This window comes from Crinia signifera, chromosome 1 (genome assembly GCF_055691185.1).
Source record: "Crinia signifera chromosome 1, ASM5569118v1, whole genome shotgun sequence".
Lineage (NCBI taxonomy): Eukaryota > Metazoa > Chordata > Amphibia > Anura > Myobatrachidae > Crinia > Crinia signifera.
This window is the reverse complement of record NC_139217.1, coordinates 303,324,434-303,346,573: the sequence shown is the minus strand read 5'-3', so window position 1 is coordinate 303,346,573 and position 22,140 is coordinate 303,324,434. Positions and strand designations below refer to the sequence as shown.

The 22,140-nt window shown below is 42.9% G+C and overlaps 1 protein-coding gene across 1 annotated transcript in view; it reads right to left on the bottom strand.

The window, feature by feature from the left end:
* Positions 1-22,140, bottom strand: part of MAMDC2 (MAM domain containing 2) — a 107,989-nt gene that overhangs the window by 73,555 nt on the left and 12,294 nt on the right. Inside the window, exon 2 of the mRNA XM_083158329.1 lies at positions 18,029-18,142. Coding sequence (XP_083014455.1) covers positions 18,029-18,142 — 114 coding nt within the window. The remainder of the gene's footprint in view (positions 1-18,028; positions 18,143-22,140) is intronic.

Below are 22,140 nucleotides of genomic sequence, written 5' to 3'. Positions count from 1 at the left end.
CTAGGAGAAGAGTGATGCTATCTGATTTGGTATACTTGAGAGCATTCAGGATATCGTGTTTGGCTCCAGGCCTCAGTATCTTTACTGTTTATGGCTCACTGCTATTACCTTTGTATTCTTTGTGGATTCCAGTATCTGCACCTGTGGTCCTCAGTTGCTGCTATTTTCCACCTGTCTCCAGTATCCTCTGCTGTGGCTATTGCCTGCATCACCAACTGCCACTTTGAGCACCACCAGGAACTCACTCTTGTGCCTGTCCTGACTTCCAGTCTCTGGTACCTGCATCATCTAACGCAATCTGGGCTTACAAACTGCATACTCTGTTCACTCAGCATTCACCATTGGGTGTCCATACAGGCTATCAGTTACACTATTCTGTCTCTCAGCGACAGGTCTCCCTGCTCTGAGTGCTTGCATCTGGAGCTTGGTCTGATTATCATAGGTGCTTCTTCCAAAGGTGTGATCATGGTGTGGGTTCTAGGGATGTGAACTGGGCTGATGGGCAGTCCTGAATTCAGGCTTCACTTTTTCAGTTCCTGAGTTCCAGTTCCAGGTCTGGGACTGAGTAGTGTCCAGGCAGCTGGCTCTATGTAGTTACCAGTCCAGAGTTCATTAGTTTCCGTTTCTTACTCCATTCCAGTACTGTATTATACTGAGTTCCTTTGGTAAGACTCCTAAATTCTTATAGTGAGTTCCACCCCTGCTAACCTATATTAGGCTAAATGGTTGAGTACTCATATATGGTTCCAAGTTGACATCAATGGGTTCCAGTGCCGCAAGCAAGCACAATGCCAGCCAGTGGTTTCAGTCCTATGCCACTAGTGTTTCCTAGCTAGTATCTACACCATTTTGATATTACTTGGTGGTCAATGGAGTCCTTTTAATCCAATGATCTGTGCGATGAACACGGATGGAAGCTCCGATATCCAGCAATAACAGGTATGTCGTCCTTTGAGATTCCTAGCTAGTATCTACTCCATGCAGAGCCGATGCCCTAGCCAAGATTATGGTTGGTGCCCCCATTCTGACAATTAAGCCTTCACATAAAGATACCAAGATGGATCTACAAAACACCCACTCCGTGACAATGTCAACAGTGACACTTTCCAAAACGCAACATGTTTAACGTTATCCTTTAAGTAGCATTTTAACATTGTCGGCTCTATGGTGTCGGCATAGTGCTTACAACAGTGACATTGTCGAGAATGTCACCAATGACATGATTGCCTCCCCATACTTATAATAACCTTCTGTGACAGAGATAATTAATGCTCTGATTTTTTATCAACACCAATTACATTTGCAAATTCAAATAATAGAAGGAAAGGCTGTTGGACCAGTAAACTAGTAGCTAATAATGGGGTAGTGATGAGAGCTTGCAGACCATATAAATGCCTCCATATACAGCATTCATGCAGCAGACAGTGACAGCTGATGGCTACACTGTATTCTAACTCTGCTCGCCACCAACATGGGGGATTTACAGCAAGTGTGTGCACATTGCCAACAGTTGGGGAATTAGTCATGAGAAATAATACCCAGAACAAATGCAGTTCTCAATAGACAGAGAAAGATAATTCAAATACTGTATGCGTGCACACCATTTTTATTCTAATGATCCATTATTTATGTATTAACCCTGATTTATATACTGCTACCTTATAACAAAGCACACTGCAGAGGATATTTTATCATTCACATTGATTAATGCCATTTTACATTCCATATTCCCTATCACACAAGCACAAACGTACACTACAATTAGAGGTGTGTGGAACAAAAAACACACAAAAATGAGGAGAACATACAAATTCAATACATATATGACCCTGAGCAATGACCTAGAGCATTTGTGACGGTAACCAATGGCATTGAGAAACATACTCCTATTGACGGCCTTGTGTTTTAATGGCATAATATTGTCCATGAATTATGGGGTTAACCAACCTTGAGTAGACCTTTCAATGATTGCTGCTCTAAAAATAAGTCTAGATTTGCCAGACTGCTGCTAGAGCTTGCATCATGCAGGTTGTTACATACACCCCTATACCTGAGTTACTGACTTTAATATTAACCACAAGATTAATCGCAGGAGAGCTGACCTTCCATATATAACAGGCTTTACAATGTGTGACATAATGTGTAATTGGCATTACGGTGGGAGGCATAATGTGTAAGGGGCATATTGTCTAATGATCATTACAGTGCGTGGCAAGACCACACCCTTGAAGTGAGGCCACATACCTTTTTGGAATGGTCATGCCATAGGTATGGGCGCTAGACACTTTTTTAAATTTTTGGTACTTATGTAATATCTGGGCTCCCATCTTTCTTATGAGACCGCGTCCCCTCGCGGGGCTCGCTGCGCTCACCACGCTTCGGGCACGTATCAATTATGGTCAATGTACCAGGCAAAATCAACTCCATGCGTATTTGGATAGTAGGGGTATGAAAAAATGGGGTGTATTTAACATGGGAGCCCAGATAATACATAAGTACCAAATTTTTTGGCAGGGGGAAGCAAAACATCTAGTTACGCCACTGGGCAGGGACTGATGAGAATGCTCAAGGTACATTTAGGAGAGAATTATCTGGCTAGCAGTGTGATTGGTGGAAACCATGCCTCTTTTTATAATTTCAATGATATGTTTTGGGGCTGATTCAGAGGTGGAAGGTAATTTCTCAACCACTGTGTTTTTGTATGCAGCAGTTGTGCAAAACTCTGCTAAAGCCACAACAGGAGATGTCTTAAGTAGAAAGACGCTAACTGCAGGCTTATATCATACGCTATGTCCAAAGATGTATCTGATCAACTGTGTGACAGAATGTTACAGAATGTCCTGTAAATCACACTGACAGGGCCAGGGAAGCAGCATACGAGCACACAGCCACTGGCTTTAGCATGCCTTGCATTGCACTGCTTTCTGAAACATTGCCTACTGCGAAGTCTGGGCCGCTGTATGTAACATTGCAGACCCACATCTTTGCATGTGCAATGCAGCTAATTAATGTACATTAAATGTAAATAAATATTTAATTTACAGAAGTCTCAGAATTAGGCCATTTGCATGGTAAAGCACATTTTCACAAAGGTAACCAAACATTGAAATATATGATAGGGATGAATATAATGACGCTCTCTCGCTCCTGTGGTTAACTTGAGACATAAAATACAGTAGATATAATAAGTGCTTAAGGAGAAAGAAAAATCAAAAGTTGAGGATCCTACAAGGCTGGCTCTCAATTTAGTTATATTGGTAAGTGCTATTAACATGTAGCCTTACAGCGGGCAATTATATGGCCCAGAATGGGTAGTGTTATCATGAAGTGTACAGACCCCCAGTATCAGAGAAGCCTTGCTGAGGCCTGAAGGCTTATAATATGTTTACAAATATATGTAACTAAGGGCCTTATTCTAGTTCACTCTTTCTGACAAAATCCTTCTTAGATGGACAAAACCATGTGCACTGCGGGGGGGGCAGCTGTAAAATGTGCAGAGAGAATTAGATTTGGGTGAGTTATTTTGTTTCTGTTTAGGGTAAATACTGACTGCTTTATTTTTACACTGCAATATAGAACTCACTTTGAAGTAAAACCCCACCCAAATCTAGTTCTCTCTGCACAAGTTATATCTGCCCCCCTGCGGTGCACATGGTTTTGTCCATCTAAGAAGGATTTTGACAGAAAGAGTGAACTAGAATAAGGCCCTAAGATACCTAATATTACCTACTATTATGTGGTTCTTCAAATCTTACTACGAATGCCCTTTGGTGTGCTGGGGAAAATTTCCCCTTACTTTTTGCACCTGAGGGGCATTACTAATTTGATTGAGCAGCTTTAACTCTGATCCTACATGGGTGCCAGGGAGAACTTAGGTGATATTTTCCCTCTTTCCAAAAATAAGCATATGGCCGAAAACTCAAATTTGGCTGTGCATCTGTACATATACCAGGTGAGAACATGCACAGAATGCACATGCTGCAGGTCCATCTTGCATGGAAATAGTGGGCGAAATGTAATGGGAGGCAATTATTTTTTTTTTGCGTTTTTTTCCGCAAAATATGCCGTTTTCGGGCATTTCCCGAAAATCGCATATTTTATAGGGTGTGATTTGCGGCAAAAATCGAATTTTTTAAAGGTACGATTTTTAGTTAGACTAAAAATCGCATACAGATGTTTTCCCATTAAAAAGTATAGAACCCGCATTGCGATTTTTAGTAAAGGTTACTATAAAATCACAAAAAAAAATAGACCAGGTTCTGACTGGCGATTTTATCAGAAACATGCACAGATCATTGAGATCTGTGCATGGTTCTGTTGTAAAAAAAATAGTTAAAACAAAAAAAAAAGAAAAAAAACGGCGTGCGGTCCCCCCTCCTAAGCATAACCAGCCCCGGGCTCAAAAAGCCGGTGCTGGTATCATAAAATCAGAGGGACAAACAAATAGGGGTTCCCTTGATTTAATGAAACCAGCACCAGGCTCAAGGTCCAGCGCTGGTTCCCAAAATACGGGGGACAAAATGACTAGGGGTCCCCCGTATTTTAAGAACCAGCACCAGACCCAACCAGCCAGCAGGGTAATGCCACAGCCGGGGGACACTTATTTTATAAGGTCCCGCGTCCAAAGCATTATCCCCCTGGCTGTTCAGCATGGGCAGGGGTCCTGGGGAGGTGGGGACCCCCCCCTCCAGGACTTACCAGCCCATGCTGAAAGTCCAGGGCTGTCCCCGATGCCCCTGGGCGGTGGGCATCGGGCTGATGAAAAGTGTAAAAAAAAGAATAAAAACTATTGTCTTATATTGTAGAACTATGAGTCCCAGCAAGCCTACCCCGCATGCTGGGACTTGGAGAACCACAAGTCCCAGCATGCGGGGCATTAATGGGCCCGCTGGCACTTGTAGTTCCACAGTACAAAAAATAGTTAAATAAAACACACACTGACACCTAGAAAAATGAAAGTTTAATACATCCACAGCCCACACATACTGATACTTACCTACCTTGAGCCCGTAGGTCGGTCCCTGGATCCTGGGTCCCCACCATATCGCACTTTTTTGCTGCAAATTCGCATCTCATTACATAAGCGAATTCTCTGCAAAAAACACGATTTTTAAAGGTGCGATTTTTTTCTTACGAATAGAAATGGACCCAGAGAAGGTGAGAGCCATCCAAGACTGGGCAGCCCCCACAACACTCAAAGGAATTCAGAGATACCTAGGGTTCTCAAACTATTACCGGCGATTTATCCGGAACTTCTCTACTATCGCTGCTCCCCTCACTGCTCTCACTTGCAAGGGAGCTGATCCAAGCCGATGGTCGCCAGAAGCATCCTCTGCCTTCCAGCAGTTAAAGAGAGCATTCATGACGGCACCAATCCTCCTCCAACCAGACCTCGACAGGCCCTTCATTCTCGAGGTGGACGCATCCTCGGAAGGGATCGGGGCCATCTTGTCACAAAAAGGTGAGGATCAAGAATTACACCCTTGTGCCTTCCTCTCCAAAAAATTCCTCCCAGCAGAGAAGAATTACCCCATCGGGGAACAGGAGTTGCTTGCAGTCAAAACTGCGTTAGAGGAGTGGCGATACCTTCTGGAGGGGGCACGACATAAGATCACCGTGTATTCAGACCACAAAAATCTGTCCTTTCTTAAACAGGCTCAGTGCCTTACTGCCCGCCAAGCCCGTTGGGCCATGTTTTTTGAACGCTTTGATTTCCAAATTAAATTCCGACCTGGAACCACGAATACTAAGGCAGACGCTCTATCCCGCTCCTTTGAGACGACCTCTGACCAAGAGACACCTCCTCGTCCAATCCTCGATCCGCTGGTCTTCGCCCAAGTAACCGTACAGCCATCTCCTCCTCCAGGTAAAACGTTCGTTCCCCCCGAACTTCGCAAGAAAATATTGTCATGGGCACATTCTTCCCGCTTCGCAGGGCACGCAGGAGCACAAAAGACCTTGATGTTCCTGTCACGTTCTTATTGGTGGCCAACCATCCGCCACGACGTAACCAACTTCGTTGCCTCTTGTGTAAGATGTGCTCAGCATAAAGTGCCCAGAACAACTCCCGCTGGTCCTCTCCGCCCTCTAACCATTCCCACAGAACCATGGACCCATCTGTCAATGGACTTCATTTGCGAACTACCCCCCTCAAAAGGTCATACCGCAATCTGGGTAGTGGTCGACCGATTCTTGAAAATGGTCCATTTTTTCCCACTAAAAGGTCTCCCCTCTGCTCCAGTACTGGCTCAGCTATTCATCTCAACCATTTTTAAACTTCACGGACTGCCCAAAGAGATTGTATCCGACCGCGGAGTACAGTTCGTTGCAAAGTTCTGGAGAGCTCTCTGTGCCGCGGTACAGGTCAAACTCAAGTTTTCCACTGCCTTTCATCCCCAGACCAACGGCCAGACAGAACGGGTGAATCAAGACTTGGAGGCCTTTATCCGACTGTTTGTCTCGTCTTCCCAAGATGACTGGGTGGATCTTCTCCCGTGGGCAGAATATATGCATAACAACTCCTATCACTCTTCCTCCGGAACCACCCCCTTCTTTACAGTATTCGGCAAACATCCACGATCTCCGGATTTCTCAGAATTATCCTCTTCCGAAGTTCCTGCAGCAACCACTTCATTACAACGCTTTGCTAAAATCTGGTCGGATGTCCACACCGCTCTTCTTAAATCTTCCGCCCGATACAAGAGGATGGCAGACAGGAAAAGAAGGGCAGCGCCCAGATTGAAAGTCGGAGACCGGGTATGGCTGTCTACCCGCCCGGTTCATTGGGCCATACCCCATCATCCAAGTCATTAATCCTGTCGCTTATAGACTTCAACTTCCTCCTTCCCTAAGGATTTCGAATTCCTTCCATGTGTCCCTCCTCAAGCCTTTAAGGTTGAACTCTTATCAAAAGAAGATTCCCAAACCGCCCAAGATTAACTCCGAAAGTGGGGCTGAATTCGAGGTAAGACGCATTATAGACTCTCGTTGCCGCAATTCTCGTACCCAGTATCTGGTGGAATGGGTTGGGTTTGGTCCCGAAGAGAACTCTTGGGTGGATTCCATTGATTTGCACGCTCCAAAACTGGTAAAGCAATTTCTCCAGAGAAATCCGCACAAGGCCCATAGGCGCCCTGGGGTCACCCTGAAAAGGGGGGGTACTGTCACACGTAGCCGCGACGGAGCGCGGCGGGTACAGTACTCACCCGTCCGCGCCCGCCGCCGGCTAGCGTGTGCAGGCTCCGGTCTGCGGTGTGCGGGTAGCGGCAGCTCTGGGTAGGGATGGCAGCAGTAGTGGTGCCGGGAGGCCGGCGTCGCCATCTTGGTTGAGGGCAGGAGACAGATTGGCCCAGAGTGGAGGTTCCCTCCTCATCCTGTGCTGACAGCCAATGGCAGCCATCCCCTGGGGATATAGGGGATCTGCCTAGGCTGTTCAGTGTCAGTGCAATGAGTCTTTGGAGTCATTCACAACTCCTAGCTGATTCCCGGATCCTGGCTCTTTCTCTCCTGACTCTGGTGCCTTGCTCCCTGCATCTTGCTACAAGGAAGTTTTCTCCTGACACCAATGCTGCAAGTCCTACCTAGTGCTTGTTCCTGCTTGTGTCCCAGAATTACCCTGCACAGCTTCCTGCTGTCCTCCTTCATACAACTCATTCATTCCATCATCTTTCAGTCATCCGGATCCATTTCTTCTGTCATCAAATCAACCTCCTTCCGGATCCTCATCTATGTACTCTGGCTCACCAAGTATACGTTTCCAGATTTCCCTGCCCGTTATTAGTATTGTGCTGGACTCTATTTAATTTATTCCAACTGTCACTTAAAGAAGTATTTGAGTGAAGTTTATCATTTATGAAATCCGTTATTAAACCTGCACGTTTCAATCCTACTCCTCCTGGTCCGTCTCCGGTTCCTGTGCACCACACGACTCCATCCAGCCCTTTAGCCGTGACAATATCATCTTATCCCTTAATACAAGGAGACTCTTTCTTTCTGGAATTAGGCGGTATTTATAGGAATGGACCCTACTTTCAGGCATTTAATTCTTTGAGGTGCTGGTGCATTTGTTTATGAATTTGTACATTTTTTAAATTGTTTGTGCACTTTATGTATTAAATGTGATACTATTTTTACATGGTCTAGCGCTACTATTTTTTGTAAATATCTTTATTTCCCCCAGGGGACTCTCAATCCCCTTTTAGTAGCTGCTCCACACTACAACCCACCACAGCGCCCATTTGTGTTGTTATACAACCACTTGTGTATTTTACCACACCCATATGAATGGAGAAACTGCATCTGCCAAAGAGTTGGTGCACGTTTTGATGTGACAAATGGTGGAATCAAAATATGCACCATAGGATATGACACTGTCTACTGAGGTAGTAAGGGAACATCATAGTCCTTGTACATTCATTCATGGGAACATACACCAAGTCACTGATGAGTGACATACAAAACAAGCAGCTGAGACCAGGGGCTTTGCTGTGTAAATGCTGCTTTAAAAAATACAGGAAGACTTGCTAGAACACCTGCACAGCCGGCAGGTTTATTACATAAGCCCCTAGGTTTGTGTCCACTTCCGAATCAGCCCCTATAAATCCATATTGATAATTTCTCTCATTTCTACAAAGTCATATATATAAAGTTAAAGTAAACTTGTAGCTGATTTCTTGACACTGCTAAGGTTTTTTAAGTATCCATTTTCTGGACTGTAGACTGGCTCGCGCAGCGTGAGTCATGGAGAACTTGACAGTGTTCTGCTTAACAGGGAAAGTTTCCTAGTTTTTACACAACACGATGCACTTTCCAGCCAATAAAATTTGAAAGTGGAAAGAGATTTAGAAAAGTTTATAAGACGCATTGTAAAATAATACTACACTTGTGTAGAAACAATAGAACTTTATATGCACTAAATTTAGTTTTTGATTTATTGTAATTGAGTAGAGTAATATAAAAAAAAAATCAAATTATTTCTTTAGATTCAGCACAATCACACAAAAATCAAGAGCATTATGCCATTACAAAATACAATATCAGAACAAAACATGACATAATCCAGATCAGCGGTTCCCAGGTACGTGTACACTGCAGACCAGTTGGGGGTGCTTGAAAATAATGGGCCAGATGTATTAAGCCTTAACAAGAGATAAATGCAAGGGTGATAAAGAGAGATAAATGTCCAGCCAATCACCTGCTAGCTGCCATGTTACAGGCTGTGTTTGAAAAAGTCAGCAAGGAGCTGATCGGCTGGATGTTTATCTCTCTTTATCATCCTTGCAATTATCTCTTGTTAAGGCTTAATACATCTGCCCCACTATTGCTAATGGTGGAAGAAGTCTCTGCTGTTGAGAAAACCGTGTTGTGTCACTTCTGGTTGTGTCACGCTGCCCTCAGACATCAGCGATTATCTGTCCCACTCTCACACGAGTGGAGTAAGCAGCAGCATTAATCCTACAGGTGTTAGCTGGAACCCCGGAGACAGTATACAGCCAGTGGCCAGACACAGAGGGACCCGATTTCTGACCGTAACCCCCCCATTTCCCTCCATGCAAAAAAAAGTTTTTTTTTGGGGGGGGGGGGGGGGGGATCTATGAGAGGAGGGGGTACTCATAAAAAAAGATAAAAGGTTGGGCCTGTACAATAAATCACTCGGTGATCATGTCTGTGTTAAGAACATCATCTTACAACAGTACAGTAGCTGTTATATTTTTTTTATTTTACTGTACTAGTTTTTCTGATTGTGAAAAACACCCTCCTCTCAATCGACAATATCCACATTACTTACAATTGGAGTGAAAGTGATCAGTATGCGTATCCTCATGCATGTCCTTATATTAAGGAGTAGCGGAAGAGTAGTGTGTGGTCAGGAATCAGGTCCCGCTGTGTCTGGCCACTGGCTGTGTACTGTCTCCGGGGTTCCCGCTAACCCCTGTAGGATTAATGCTGCTGCTTCCTCTGCCCATTTTAGTGCAGGGCAGATGATTGCTGATGTCTGAGGGCAGCACAGGTAGCTCCCAATGGATTAATATTTGGGCAATAGCATGAGGAGATGCTGATGACGTTGCAGACAGAACCGGAAGTATCGGAACATGTTTCATCTCCATGGCAATGGAAGACTTCTTATGCCATCGGGATACTTCTTCCGCCATTACCAATATTATTTTTAAGAACCCCCAACCGGTCTGCAGCGTACCCTCCGGGGTACAAGTACCCCAGGTTATTAACCGCTGATCTAGATTCTTTGCAGTGTGGGGTTAAGCATGATTAGATATGAGTTCCATATTACATAGAAACATAGAAACATAGAATTTGACGGCAGATAAGAACCACTTGGCCCATCTAGTCTGCCCCTTTTTTTAAACATGTTACCTCAAACCATATTTGATCCTTATTTTTTTGTAAGGATATCAATATGCTTATCCCAAGCATGTTTAAATTGTACTACTGTATTTGTATCTACCACCTCTGATGGTAGGCTATTCCACTTATATACTACTCTTTCTGTGAAAAAAATTCTTACTCACATTTCCCCTGAATCTTCCTCCCTCTAGTTTCAGTGCATGTCCTCGTGTTCTGCTCCTCCTCTTCCTGTGAAGAATGTCTCCCACCTGTACCTTGTTAAAACCCTTGATATATTTGAAAGTTTCTATCATGTCCCCCCTTTCCCTTCTCTGCTCTAAAGTATACATATTAAGATCTTTTAGTCTTTCCTGGTACGTTTTGTGATGTAGGCCATGCACCATTTTAGTTGCTCTTCTTTGTACAGTCTCTAATGTATTTATATCCTTCTGGAGATATGGCCTCCAGAACTGAACACAATACTCTAGGTGAGGTCGTACCAATGACCTATACAGTGGCATTATTACTTCTTTCTTTCTACTGCTGATACCTCTCCCTATGCAATAAAGCATCTGACTTGCCTTCTTCATTGCTTTGTTACATTGCCTACCTGCTTTTAAGTCCCCTGAAATAGTGACACCTAGATCCCTCTCTTCCTCAGTAGTTTCCATTATAGTGCCATTTATACTATATTGAGTCTTTGGATTTCTGAGACCCAAGTGCATGATTTTGCATTTTTTGGCATTAAACTGTAGTTGCCATTCTCTTGACCATTTCTCTAGTCTACCTAGATCCTCAATCATTTGTTTTACCCCTCCTGGTGTGTCTACCCTGTTGCATACCTTTGTGTCATCTGCAAAAAGGCACATTTTACCCTCAATTCCATTTGCAATATCACCAATAAAGATATTAAAAAGCACCGGTCCAAGTACAGATCCCTGGGGTACTCCACTTGTAACCTTTCCCTCCTTTGACTGTACTCCGCTTACTACAACTCTCTGTTTTCTGTCCTGCAACCACTCTCTTATCCATTCAACTATCTTAGAATCCAATCCCAAGCTTTCAAGTTTATTTAACAGTCTGCGATGTGGGACAGTGTCAAAAGCTTTACTAAAGTCTAGATAAGCTACGTCTACAGCCCCACCTTGATCTATTACTTTAGTCACCCAGTCAAAAAAGTCAATAAGATTTGTTTGACATGATCATCCCCCAGTAAACCCATGCTGTTTTGGATCCTGTAAATTGCTGGTTTTGAGATATTCTACTACTCTTTGTTTTAAGAGTGTTTCCATCAATTTCCCTACTACTGATGTAAGGCTCACTGGTCGATAGTTGCTTACCTCTTCCTTGCTTCCACTTTTGTGCAGTGGGACTACATTCGCTGTTTTCCAGTCCTCTGGGATTACTCCAGTAGCTAGTGACTGGTTGAATAAGTCTGTTATTGGTTTTACCAGCTCCCCTTTAAGCTCTTTTAGTATCCTTGGATGTATCCCATCTGGCCCCATTGATTTATCCACTTTCAGTTTTGAGAGTTCTGTGAGGACTTTCTCCTCTGTAAATGTACTTGTCTCTCCCTCAGTTTTCTGACTATACTTGCAACTTAACTGTGGCCCCTCTCTTTTAGCAGTGAATACTGAGCAGAAATAATTATTAATATTATCTGCTATTACATTGCCCCCCTCAAGAAAACTTCCACTCTCTGTCTTCAGTCTAATTATTCCACTTTTTGTTTTTCTCCTTTCACTTACAGTATATACCTAAAAAAAGTTTTCCCCCCTTTACCCACTGACTGGGCCATTTTCTCTTCAGCCTGTGCTTTTGCACATCTGATTACCTTCTTAGCCTCCTGTCTAACAAGATACACCTCTTTGTCCTCATTCTTCTGCGCCTGCTTAAATTTCTTAAAGGCCAAATTTTTTGCTTTCACAATACTTGCTACTTATTTTGCAAACCACAATGGCTTTCTTTTTCTTGTGTTTTTCCTAACTCTTTTGACACAAAGTTATGTTGCTTTTAGAATTGCACTTTTTAATTTTTCCCACTTATCCTGCACTCCTTCCAAGTTCTTCCACTCTGCCAAAGAATCCCTTACAGAGTTTCCCATCTCTACAAAATCAGCCTTCCTAATATCTAACACCTTTGTTTTTGTGTGCGATGAGTCAGTCTCTATCTTTATTTTGAACCATACTGCTTGATGGTCACTGGATCCCAGATTTTCACCCACATTTATGTCAGATATTCTGTCACCATTTGTAAGTATTAAGTCTAATATTGCGTCCTTACGAGTGGGCTCCCTCACCAATTGCTGGAGGGATGCTCCTTGCAAGGAATTCAGCATGTCCCTACTTCTGGTGGAACTTGCAACAGGCAGCTCCCAGTTTACATCAGGTAGATTAAAGTCTCCCATGATTATCACCTCTCCTTTTAATGCCATTTTATTGATGTCCTGCAATAGGCTCTTGTCTAGTTCCTCTTCCTGACCTGGTGGTCTGTAGATCACCCCTATACGAAGAATCTCCTTCTCCCCTGTTTCTATGGTGACCCAAAGGGCCTCCGTTTTTTTCTTCAATACTTTGTATTAAGGTAGTCTTTATATTTTTTTTCACATATATTGCAACCCCTCCTCAATTTTTCCCATTCTGTCCTTCCTAAATAAAGTATATCCTGGTATAGTTATGTCCCAGTCATGATTTTCATTGCACCATGTCTCTGTAATAGCCACAATATCCAGTTCATCCCTTGTCATTATTGCAATTAGTTCTGGTATTTTATTTCCTAAGCTCCTAGCATTTGCACACATAGCTCTTAAAGTTGTGTTTGTGCTTCTCCTGCTGCTAGCTATGTTCATCTTTCTGCCTATATCTATTCGGTTTTGATCGGCATTATCTTCTGTTGCAGTGGATAACAAAGTATTTGGGAAAACTCCATTTCCCAAGCAACTACACATCACCTATCTACTTTATGTATGGCCAGTGGTGCAAGTAGAATTTTTTTCTTGGTGGTACTGATAGCCTCCACCAAAATGGGCGTGGCCATGTGTCTAAATGACAATAGTGGCGTGGCATCAGGAGACAGGGAATGAGAAACATGGAATGACTGGGGGTGGGTTGGCTCTTGCTTGGGGGAGAGCCGAGCAGCTTGTGCTTACAATTGTGGAGCTTGCTCTTCATGCTGTCGGTGCTGCTGATGCCAACAGTAGCTGGTAGCTGCATAACGCTGGGTGGGCGGGCTGCGGATGCATTATATTTAGACTTAAAATAAAAATAGAATTGACAGTGGGTCAGGGGTTAAGTGGTACTGCGTACCTGCAACATATTTCTTACAGGTACTCCGTACCACGCCGTACCCCCTTACTTGCAACACTGTGTATGGCCTTGACAGTTATTTAGGTTTTATGATTCAATATTATAAAATACATAATTGCTTGCATATTTGTTTATAAAACACTTTATCATATTTACCTTCATAATATCGCTCTTCAAAATCGGATTTAAATTTCTATTTTCCAATTCCACATATTCATCAAAATAAAAAAATGTACAGTACTTTATGTAGTTATACTTCTATTACTATAAATAACTCTTACAAAGAGCCAGTATAAGAGAGAGAGATTTAATTACCAATCCACATTAGTTACTTTCGAAGCATACTGTAGAATGCAGCCCAGTGATCAGTTAGCCGCCAACCTGCCACAGTGTAATCACACCCATGTGCACCACTGCCCAATGCGATTGCAGCCATATAAAGAGGGGAAAGTCCATTTGTAATCACTCGTCATCAAATGGACCCCCCCATGTGCAGCAGATGTCTAAGTCAAAACTTACCTACCTCCCAATGGCCGGAAGCCACCTGAATTTTTTGGCAGCATTCTCAGGAAATTCCAGAGTGCTGCTTACAAACCCCTGCCGCCTGTCAATCATTTTGTGAACGGCGCATGCACGGTCTTTCCATAATCGACAGGGCCGCAAATTCGCAACCTTAAGTATGGGTCTGAAACAGGCCCTTTACTGTAGCAGTCTACTAAATTGTGATTGTCCTTCACATGTTACATGCACACAAACTGTACCTCATTCTCTTTTCTTTGTACTATATGCTCTTTATTGTTCTCTTTAACATATTTTTTTTTTTCATTTCTTTATGAAAACTTTTAAATGTTTTCCCTAGTTTTTCCTCCTTTCTATTTTCTTTGTCACTATCGTCTGCTCTTCTCAAACACTTTTATATAAAGATTCGGGCACCAGTGAATGTCATTAAAGTACACAGATGTGGACACAGCAGGTCCCCAGTCTGTTACCACAACTACCCATTCAGAAGTCTATCTGGGCACCTCCCACCAATGAAAGAGAAAAATAACTTGGGCCCAATACAGATGCACTCAAAAGGGGTGTGGCCTGAGTGCACTATGTAATCTGTTGTTATATCTGTGTTTATTTATTTATCTGTAGGTCTGATTTATAATTGGTACCAGTGTCAGGCAAGAAGGACCAACCATGGAGAAAACAGTAATAGGTACCCATTATTTAGCCTGCCAGGGAAGCCGCTGAACCCTTGCACACAGGCGGAGAAACGCGTATTGTGAGCCCTGCAGCCCGGTCCATGCTGATCAGTAGTAACACCGCTGAATATACAGACATCGGGCGGTTCTCCATTCATCATTGTGGCTACAGACACACCAGTATCCAATATCTGTAGCGCATCTCTGGTAAAAAGGGAGGACTGTAACCTGGACATCACTTTATTTGGAAAAAGACCCAGGAAAATAATTGCATCAATACAGCCACTGGGGACTATATCCTATATGCAGGACTGGTAAATATCAGAATCATTGACTCAAAAATGAATCCATATAAAAGTTCTGATGCCTCACTGATTCTGAGCCATTTCTAAGCCTCATACTAGCAAATGAAATGCCAGTTTGTATGTGTTATGTCTTGTCTTGTCTTGTAATGTCTAATTAATAATTAATGTAATTGTGAAGTGCACTTCAAAGAATACGTCCTTTTATGAATTACTTTTTTAATAAATTTATATATTGTTTAAGATTCCGTATTTAATTGATTATTTCTTTGAACACAGCCGCGCCTCTTTCTTAAAGCAACTGCGATTTTATGCCGCAGGTGCTATATATATATATATGCAGTATATATATATATATTTATATATATTCATATATATATATATATATATATATATATATATATATATATATACACATTTACTTTAATAAGCCAGGCCGGTACTGCTGTGTGAGAGAGGCCTATCCCTGGTCTGACCCAGTTTGGAACTATGTGCCAAGTTCTGCTTCAAACACGGTACTTTGGTGTAAAAGGGATATTACACTATTTACAGTACTATAACCATATAGCAATCATGTATAAAAAAACTAAAACATGAATGAATTTTAAACTGTGGTAACTTCACAAAAACAGTGGTAGGGAGAAACATTACATAAACCATGGGAGTATTGTGTATATGAATATGTCTTCCGTTCAGGGCCGGAATAAGGGGGGGGGGGACAGGAGGTCAGTACCCCTTTGCCCCAATCTAGCTAGGGGCCCCCTGTGGTCGGCATGTATTATTATTTTAGCTAAAGGTTTTGTGCATGGGAGTGGGGTAGTGCTGCAGCTTTACCTATCTGCCAATGTGACAATGATTAATGGTGCTGAGCATCGGGAGCCAAGGCACACTGACTGCACAAGTGTGCAGTGCATTACTGGGAATTTACTAAGCCCCATGACGCTTTCCACAAGAGGGCAGAGGCTGAGAGGTTTGTGCTGAGCTCTGATTGGTGGAGCACATTACATGCTTTTCAGGCCCATGGAAGATAGCAGCAGCCTCGTCATGGGAGGATTTTTATTCAGAGGCAGCACTGAGCCTGTGAGGTCTCTTACAGTCCCAGAGTAAGGTACAGAGGGACAAACACAGGCTTTTCATGTGGTATGTATGTGTATATATATATATATATATATATATATATACTCTGTATTTTGACAGTGAAATATTCTCCCGTGCAGTTTGCGGCCAGTAATGACAAGTGCGCAAGGGGGCCCTTCTGCCTAGTGACCCGGGCCCCCGAAGGCTTAATCCAGCCATGCTTCCACTAGCACAGAGATTCACAAACTTTTTTTCATGGCACCTCTAGGCCAAAAGGTTCTTATTTAGAAATTTGTAAAAAAAAAAAAAAGATTAATTAAAGTAAATTGTTTTTAGATGTCATACTTGGTTTTAATTAGATGATTAGAGACAGCAGTTGTTTCTGTTTATCCACATATTTTATGATTGGCAGCCACTAGCACTAGTTTTGCCTATTACAATAACCATAAATAATTTGAGTTGATCCTGGACCATCATCCTGGACCACCATTCCAAGGCACTCCTGCAAGTGTCCTGAGGCACCCCAGGGTGGCACAGAACACAGTTGGGAATCCATTGCGCTAGCAACTAAACTGTGATATGCAGGTGTGTTAATACATTTCTAATCTACACTAGTTTCTGTTGGATGAGTGAGCATGCTACTCCCAGGGTCGCGGGACATAAATGATCAGAAACTAGTTACATGACAACGCTGTTTAGCTAAAGTATTGCAAATTTGTATTATACACATGTATTGCATTTGCATTTTACAGCTCAGCCAGCAACTTGTGGTCTGGATCCCTGCTGGAAAGTGTAATTATGTGGCAGGATACCCACTGAATTTACAGCTGACAAAGGAGAACTCGGATTTGAGAAAAAATGTGTGTGTCTAGATATAAATAGGTGTTTTTATTTAGCTCTGGGAATCCCATGTTTGTAACATCAGTACCAGAACATATTTTGGGCATTTCTGCTACGTTGTCAGTAGGACAGGAACACTGCATGCAGTTTGTTAATACTACTACTACTACTACTACTACTACTACTACTACTACTACACTCTGGTTTCTCTTCAAATCGAGTAAATAAAAAGGAACAATAACCATTGTGGTAAAATTTACACTGTGGTAAAACCATTTTGTACTGCATATAGGGCTGATTGTACAGTCTCTAATGTATTTATACACTTGGAGATGATGTCATCTCCAGGCGCTACTGCAGGTAGTCAATATGCGAATATGCTATCGGACCATTCACACTGCACCGTGACCTGGGCCGGTCATGTGTCCAATCTTGGTCACATTTGGGTTTCATTGCTGGGTCACTTGATCCAAGTTATTTTTCCTTGCCCCTTTTAGACTGAGCCACAACCCAGGTCAACCCGGTAATAACCTAGATTACTGCAGTAGTCTAAAAGGGGAATAGGTATGTTTGCTACATGCAAAACTATCATATTTTCCCTGCATGCAAAAAAAATTGCATTTGCAACATGGGTTGTTCCAGGAGCAAATTGCTCCTTTTCCTATTTTCCTCTAACTCTGACACTGGTGCTATGTAAAGAAAGTTAAATACACAGAGCTGGTACATCAAAATCTCCATGGAAAAAATACCCGAAACATAATTGTGTGTATAGCTATGCAAATGTGTCTGCACACTGATTTACCGATACTGGCACTACTATTCCAGAAATCTTCTGAATACTGACCAGCTTGTACATAACTGTGTTTGTGACCTGAAACATGATTGCCATCCCCCAGCAGTGACCCTATGCTTAAACAGGAGTTGCAAAAAATGGTTGGATAGATAAACGTTGGATAGTCTGTATTTACATTACCTTCAGAGTTTACAATCCATGGAAGAAATGCATAGGCAGATTTGTAGTCACATGTACTATTTTCAAAGGTACAGGATCCATCAGAGACAGTGGCCCCCTCAGCAAACTGCAAACCTGCCAATAATAAGAAAACTCCGTTTTTTGCAGCCGTTGAACAGCATGGAAATTACTGTGTGCTAAGAGAATGGTTTAATGAAGTGAATAAAAGAGCTGCCAAATGCTGGGGCACTGGGAAAAAGTCAAATCCCAACTGAGATTTACACCAAGTATGTTTATGCTTCAAGTAGAGGTTATGTAGCAGTATGAAAAGAAGTTTTAAACTGTACAATGGGACCAATGTACTTCTCTCTTACAAAAGAAGTATATAAAAGATGTAAGTGAAAGTGGTATGATTAACCTCATACAGTAATAACAGTAGTTTAGTAATAGCCATAAACAAACATCTGTATACAAAACATTATTATATCATGGCTTAAGTAAAACATTTCCTATCAAATCACAGTTCACACCCAGAACAACCTATATCAGTGATGGCTAACCTTGACACTCCAGCTGTTGTTGAACTACACATCCCAGCATGCCCTGCATCAGTTTTAGCATGGCCAAATAGTCATATGATATTACTTTCCTAAACCCTCACTTGGCTTTTAATGAGTTTTAGTAATGCAGCACAGCTAGAACCCTGCTAGGAATATCCATGGTCATGTGGAACGGCTTACTGGGTGGTGTGACTAAGGACCTTATTCTGGTTAACTCGCAACGGCCGCAGGCCACCCCCTTCCCCCAACCACTGCAGGCATGCGAATGGATGATTTGCATAATCATCCATTCGCAACCTTGGGTGAGGGGGAGAAATCATTCTCTGATCTGAGACACCTCTATGGTTTCTCCATAGAGGTGAAAAAGTTTGAGTCGGTATGCCCACCAACCTTGCGGAGAAAGGTAGCCTTTGATTGTGAAGTTTTATTTCCTTTTGGAAAAAAATGCAGTGGAAATGTTTTTTATGATACAAACAGCTTACAAGGAAGCTGCCATGAGTAAAACACAAGTTTACAAATGGTTCTCTTGTTTCAAATGAGGCGAAATGTCAATTGAGGATCAACCTCATTACAGATTGTCCGTTCACAGCCAGACCTGATAAAAATCTAGTCTGGGAAACAGCATTTGGCGCATTTGGACCATTGTGCTCTCAGAATTTGTTCCCCAGGGTTAACCAATTTTAATTTGGAAGTTTTGAAAAGGTTGAAGGAAAAACATCCTGATTTGTGGGAAGCAGGTGACTGGTTATTCCATACACAGTGTTAAGCACTTTTTAACCATGAACGACAGGACACCTTTGTCTTACATATTCACCCGACCTCCCCCATTCCATTTTTTTTCCCCGCGGATGATAAGAGACCTTAAAGGAAATGTTTTGCTAATATTGAAGAGGTGAAAGTATAAAATGTTTTGAGAAATGGAATAAATGTGCAATCAAATTAATACATTTTTACAATGCACAAATAAATATACTATTCTTTATAAATTCATTCCAGTTCCAGTTTTGGGTACTCCCTTGTGTGTGTGTATATATATATATATATATATATATATATATATATATATATATAGGCAAGAAACAGGCAGCGGCACTCCAAAGGTTTTTCAAAAGTGTATTCAAATCATAGGTCAGGAACCAACGTTTCGGGGTATCGGATCACCCCTTTGTCAAGGTACAAGGTCTTCACTTGTACCTTGACAAAGGGGTGATCCGATACCCCGAAACGTTGGTTCCTGACCTATGATTTGAATACACTTTTGAAAAACCTTTGGAGTGCAGCTGCCTGTTTCTTGCCTGTTCTACCATTTGTCTCCAGAGGGCACCCAGGTATTTACCCCTTACAGTTGGAGTGCCAGTCCGCCTTCTACAAATATATATATATATATATATATATATATATATATATATATATATATACATATAACTCCTGCTCCAGCTCCGATTGTGTCATTTAGGGTGTGGCCTAACTGACGCAATCGGAGCTGGAGCAGGAGTTTGAGCTGTGACACGGATGGAGCCGGGAATCACTGCAGAAGCGTGCTGACTGTTCTGGGTAGATCCGTGTGTGCGGTGTACAGCCAAAATCTCGTTGTTCTCACATTGCCAGTGTGGATGTGTTTTATACCAAGTGGTTTTAGTCCACCACTGAGGAATCTGATGGTACGCATGTCGTACACCCTCATGTGTTTTATTCAACAAAATTTTTACTGGATGATACTGCACTATTGGGCGCCCCTTGGTTTATGTTGTTGTTAAATATATATATATATATATATATATATATATATATATTTATACATATATACATCAGGGTTGCCGACTTTCATTCCCCGTTCAGGGGGCGGGGCTTGACGGTGATGTCATTAAGCCCCGCCCCCATTACGGGAAATAGTCTAAATCACTGAGTGTGTTATTTTAGCTCCGCCCCCTCCTCTGAGACCCACGGATTGCGGTATTTAAATGCCGCGATCGGGGGGCTCAGTGGGGGTCCGGGAGGGTTGCCCACCCTTCCAGGGGGCCGGGAGGGGGACCCGATTTTCGGGAGACTCCCGGTAATTCCGGGAGGGTTGGCAACCCTGATATACATATGTATATGTCAATTCTGCAATCTCAACCACATCCATGCTACTAGCTAAGTGCTCCATAAATATAAAGGCAGTGTGGGGTGCACTCTTCAGGCTTAGTGAAGAAGAAAAAAAAATGTTTTTGCGTAACAGCATGGCAGCATCAATAGATGTGGCACAGATTGGATAATGTGGCACTTATAAATAGGTCATGGCTCCAGTACACATATGTTTATATGGGTGTGGGTTGTTAGGTCTACAACAACTAGGTCGACAAGCATTGAGTCGACACCACTAGGTCAACAGGCAGGAAGGTCAACATGTGTCTAGGTCGACAGGACATTAGGTCAACACAAGCATTAGGTCGACATGTACAAGGTCGACAGTCAAAATGTCGACATGGGGTTTTTCACAGTTTTTTTACCCGAAAGTCGACTCAGTCGACATGGACACCGTTTGAAGTGCACCGTATCCCCTCACATTGCTCGCTTCGCTCGGAATGCTTCGGGCAAGGTGCCTCGCTATGATTGGCACACTATTTTATTCTCCCACCATGCCCTAGTGGATGGTAGGACATGAAATACCGCCTGTCGGCACATGTCGGCTCAAAAAACAATGATAAACCCCATGTCAACCTTTTAACTGTCGACCTAATGCTTGTGTCGACCTAATGACCTGTCTACCTAAACCCATGTCGACCTAGACCAGGGCCGGTGCCACCACTAGGCAGCTTTAGGCATCTGCCTGGGGCGCCGGCCACTGGAGGGCGGCAGGAGGGAGCAGGATGGACGGCCACTCAGGCGCCGCCCCCCCCCCCCTTGGAGTGACAGTGGTGGGAGGGAGGATGGAGATGGGCAACTCCCCCCTGCAACTCCACCCCCATGGTTTGGCCACCGCCACATCGCCCGCCTTCCAGGTGAGCAACACCCACCCCCCCCGTGGAGCCGCTGACACATCTCGCCCCCAGGAGTGATGCATTGGCTTCACCCGGCACCCCCCCCCCCCCATGCAGCGGAGCTGTGCGGCGGCCGAATTCCCTCCCCACACGTGAAGCGGAGCGGCGCAGCGACCAAATCCACACACACCTAGCCCATGTCGAGCTTGACCCATGTCAACATAGAACCATGTCGACCTATCCCCATGTCAACCTAATGATTGTCGACCAACTTGCTGTAGCCCAATGACCGATGTCAATTTTAGAAAATTTAACTTTTAATTAAGATTTTTTTTTCCCACTTGGTACACACAGCATTATATTGACAACTTTTAGGTCCTTGTAGTAGTCACAAAACTAGATATGAACCTATAAACATTATATAAATCAGTATATATCAGTTTCATATGAAAGGTACCATAAATGTTTCATTTGTTTCATTTCGAGAGAAAACTGGCATACATGCAAGCCATATAAAAGGTGTTTAGAAACAATGTTTATAAAGTCTTTACCCTTTAAGTGGCAACATCTCTGTGAGAGATTTGCAAAATATCTGCAAAAAATGCCAGCGTTG